At 41.2% G+C, this 2,794-nt stretch overlaps 1 protein-coding gene across 1 annotated transcript in view; it reads left to right on the top strand.

The window, feature by feature from the left end:
- The window catches only part of LOC101863239 (multidrug resistance-associated protein 1), a gene marked incomplete in the record, with an annotated part of 65,654 nt that overhangs the window by 26,863 nt on the left and 35,997 nt on the right, over window positions 1-2,794 (top strand). The window contains 2 exon segments of the mRNA XM_013091192.2: window positions 792-932; window positions 2,248-2,487. Of these exon segments, the coding sequence (XP_012946646.1) occupies window positions 792-932; window positions 2,248-2,487 (381 nt within the window).

The raw sequence follows: 2,794 nt of genomic DNA, 5'->3' as shown, positions 1-2,794 counted from the left end.
GGGTGGGAGAGAGAGAGAGAGAGAGAGAGAGAGAGAGAGAGAGAGCACTTACGTACATTTACTGAAAACCAATCTCTGGAAATGTCACATGGGAAGCATGAACGTAACACCAAAAGTAGGATAAAACTGCAAGCAAGATTAGATACGGTGTAGTCATGCCATGGCAGATTACAATAGTTGAACATGTGTGACAGTAATTAATTGTTTATGAAACTCCCCGACTCTTACCTTTTTCCTCAAAATTTATTCAGCTTTGAAAACCTTCTCATGTGCTCGCCGTCTGTTAAAGTTGGTGCCATGCTGGACTTTGGTGGGATTGACCCTGGTTCGAATCCTTAGTAGAGATTCTTAAACGTGGGTTGTTAGGGGAATTTTTATTTGTGTTGCAAGTGCTGCTGTAAAACTCTTGCTAAGACAAAACAAATACCAAGCAAACAACAAAAACCCCAAATCCTACTTGAATGGTAACTACGGAGGCCTTGCTTTTCATTTTCGAGAAGGTATTTTAACACTATGACGACAAAGTCTTCCTACTGTCTTCTTCTTCTTCAGGTGTCAGGTCTGGAGCAGACATTGTCGATCATGGTACCGCATTCCTTCCTGTTTTCTTTTTTCTTGGTCAGCTCCGTTTTTCTCTTTGTGTCATTCGTTGTAAAGTTGCCCAGACACTCTGTGTTTGTTGTTCTTTGTCTTCCTCTGCTCTTCTTTCCCTCTATCTTTCAACCGTACCATGCATAAAAACTTGTTTCCCCCACCCCTTCCCTTCCCACCCTTTTTTCCCCTGTCTCTAGCTACATTTGGCGAGGCTACCGTCGGTCCCTGAGCACGGAGGACATCTGGAGTCTGCCCGAGCAGTACAAGTCGCGTACAGTCAACCCGCCCTTTGAGAAGCACTGGGGAGTTGAGGTGGAGAGGACTCGGAAAAAGAATAGGTGAGTGGAAGACTCTGATACGGCTGGGAGACCTTGGTACAGCTTATTTTTATTATTATTTTTTAAAATAAAATGTATACCTGCATGTGTTTTTATGGTCCTGTACAGCCAAGGAAAATTTCCCTCTGGGATAATAAAGTACTATCTTATCTTATCTTATCTTATCTTATCTTATCTTATCTTATCATACTTCTTCCTCGCTGCTAAGATAATACTCGTCGGTGTTGAAAGAGCACAACTTACTTGCACCTCCCTTCGACATCCTAAGGATACCAGAGGAAGGAAAAAGTAAAGGTAAAGTGATTAGGTGCTAGATCTATGCCTAAATATTTTTTTATGGCGAGTGATTTTGATTTTGTTTTAGTAAGAGTGTTACGGCACTTGAAACACAATTAGATCATATACGTGCCAAAGATTAGAGGCGTAACAAGTGAGTAATGAACACAAAAAGAAGGAGACAATGAAGGAGAGATAAGGACGACAGATGTTTAATAGGAAAGAAGGATCAAACTACACCAGAGCACTCACCGACCAACTGAATTTTACTAGTTGAACAACCTTTAACCTACTAAGCCAAAAGATAAAAAAAGAAGGTGGCAATGGGTTGAACAGACACTCAAGAAGCCCGCCCACAAAGTTACAAGGCAAAGCATTATATAGAACCCCAAAAGGAAGAAAAAGATAGGAAGGCTGACATGATACCCACATGGGATCAAGATCTCATTATAATATCCCAATTGAGAGAGCTGAAGAGCTGGCGTACCATAGAAAACTGCATCTCACCTCGCCCGACGCTTAACGGCTACCGAGGATGAAAAAGTAACAAAAAAGTAACCCAAAAGTGAATTGTAAATAATAATCATGTAATAATTGATGCTTTCTTCCAATAATCATATTAAAACCGATGCTTTCTTATGTAATAATCTATGCTTTCTTCCAATAATCATGTAATAATCTATGCTTTTTCCCAATAATCTTATAATAATATATTATGCTTTCTTGCAATATTCATGTATACTTTCTTCCAATAATCATGTAGGCCTATACTTTTTTCCAATAATCATGTAATAATATTTCCTGTTTTCTTCCAATAATCATGTATACTTCCTTCCAATAACCATGCAATGATCCGTGCCTTATTCCAATAAGCATGTTATAATCTCTGCCTTCTTTCAATAAATCATGTAATAATCTATGCTTCCTTCCAATAATCATGCAATAATCCGTGCTTCCTTCCAATAATCATGTAATAATTTATGATTTCTTCCAAAAATCATGTAATAATTTATGCTTTCTTCCAATACATCGTCCTCAGCGAACGAGTCACCGTCTCCGACCTGTCGACCCACGCGCGCGCCACCGCCACCGAGCGCACCCACCTGCTCTCCTACACCGCGGGGTCTCAGTCATCCGCGGGCGACCCCGCTCACGCCAAACCTCTGCGCCCGTCGCTCTTCAAAGTGCTGGTCAAGACCTACGCGCCCGAGCTGACCATAGCCTTCTCCATGCGGCTCCTGGCCGACTCCATCCAGTTCCTGTTGCCCATTCTGACTAAGTGAGTGAGGGGTTTGGTTTTGTTTGATACTTTTTTGTGCTGTTCATTAGTTGTGCGTTAATTTGCTTTTTCCTTTGATTGTTTGCTTGATTGTTCGTCCTGATCTGCGTCTGTGCTGTAGCTGTTATGCGCTTTGCTGTTGAAAGAAGTACAAAGAGAGAGAGAAAAAGACCTGAGTGTGATTCTAGTCTGGGGAGAATTTAGTATCGATTTTCTCAGGATTTCTGAGAACGTTGAGAAGAGAGAATTGAGGAGAAAGAGAAAGAGAGAGAAGGGAGAGAGAGAGAGAGAGAGAGAGAGAGAGAGA

The sequence above is a fragment of the Aplysia californica genome, unplaced genomic scaffold (assembly GCF_000002075.1).
Source record: "Aplysia californica isolate F4 #8 unplaced genomic scaffold, AplCal3.0 scaffold00030, whole genome shotgun sequence".
NCBI lineage: Eukaryota > Metazoa > Mollusca > Gastropoda > Aplysiida > Aplysiidae > Aplysia > Aplysia californica.
The sequence above is the reverse complement of the archived record's forward strand: the minus strand, read 5'-3'. Positions and strand labels throughout refer to the sequence as shown.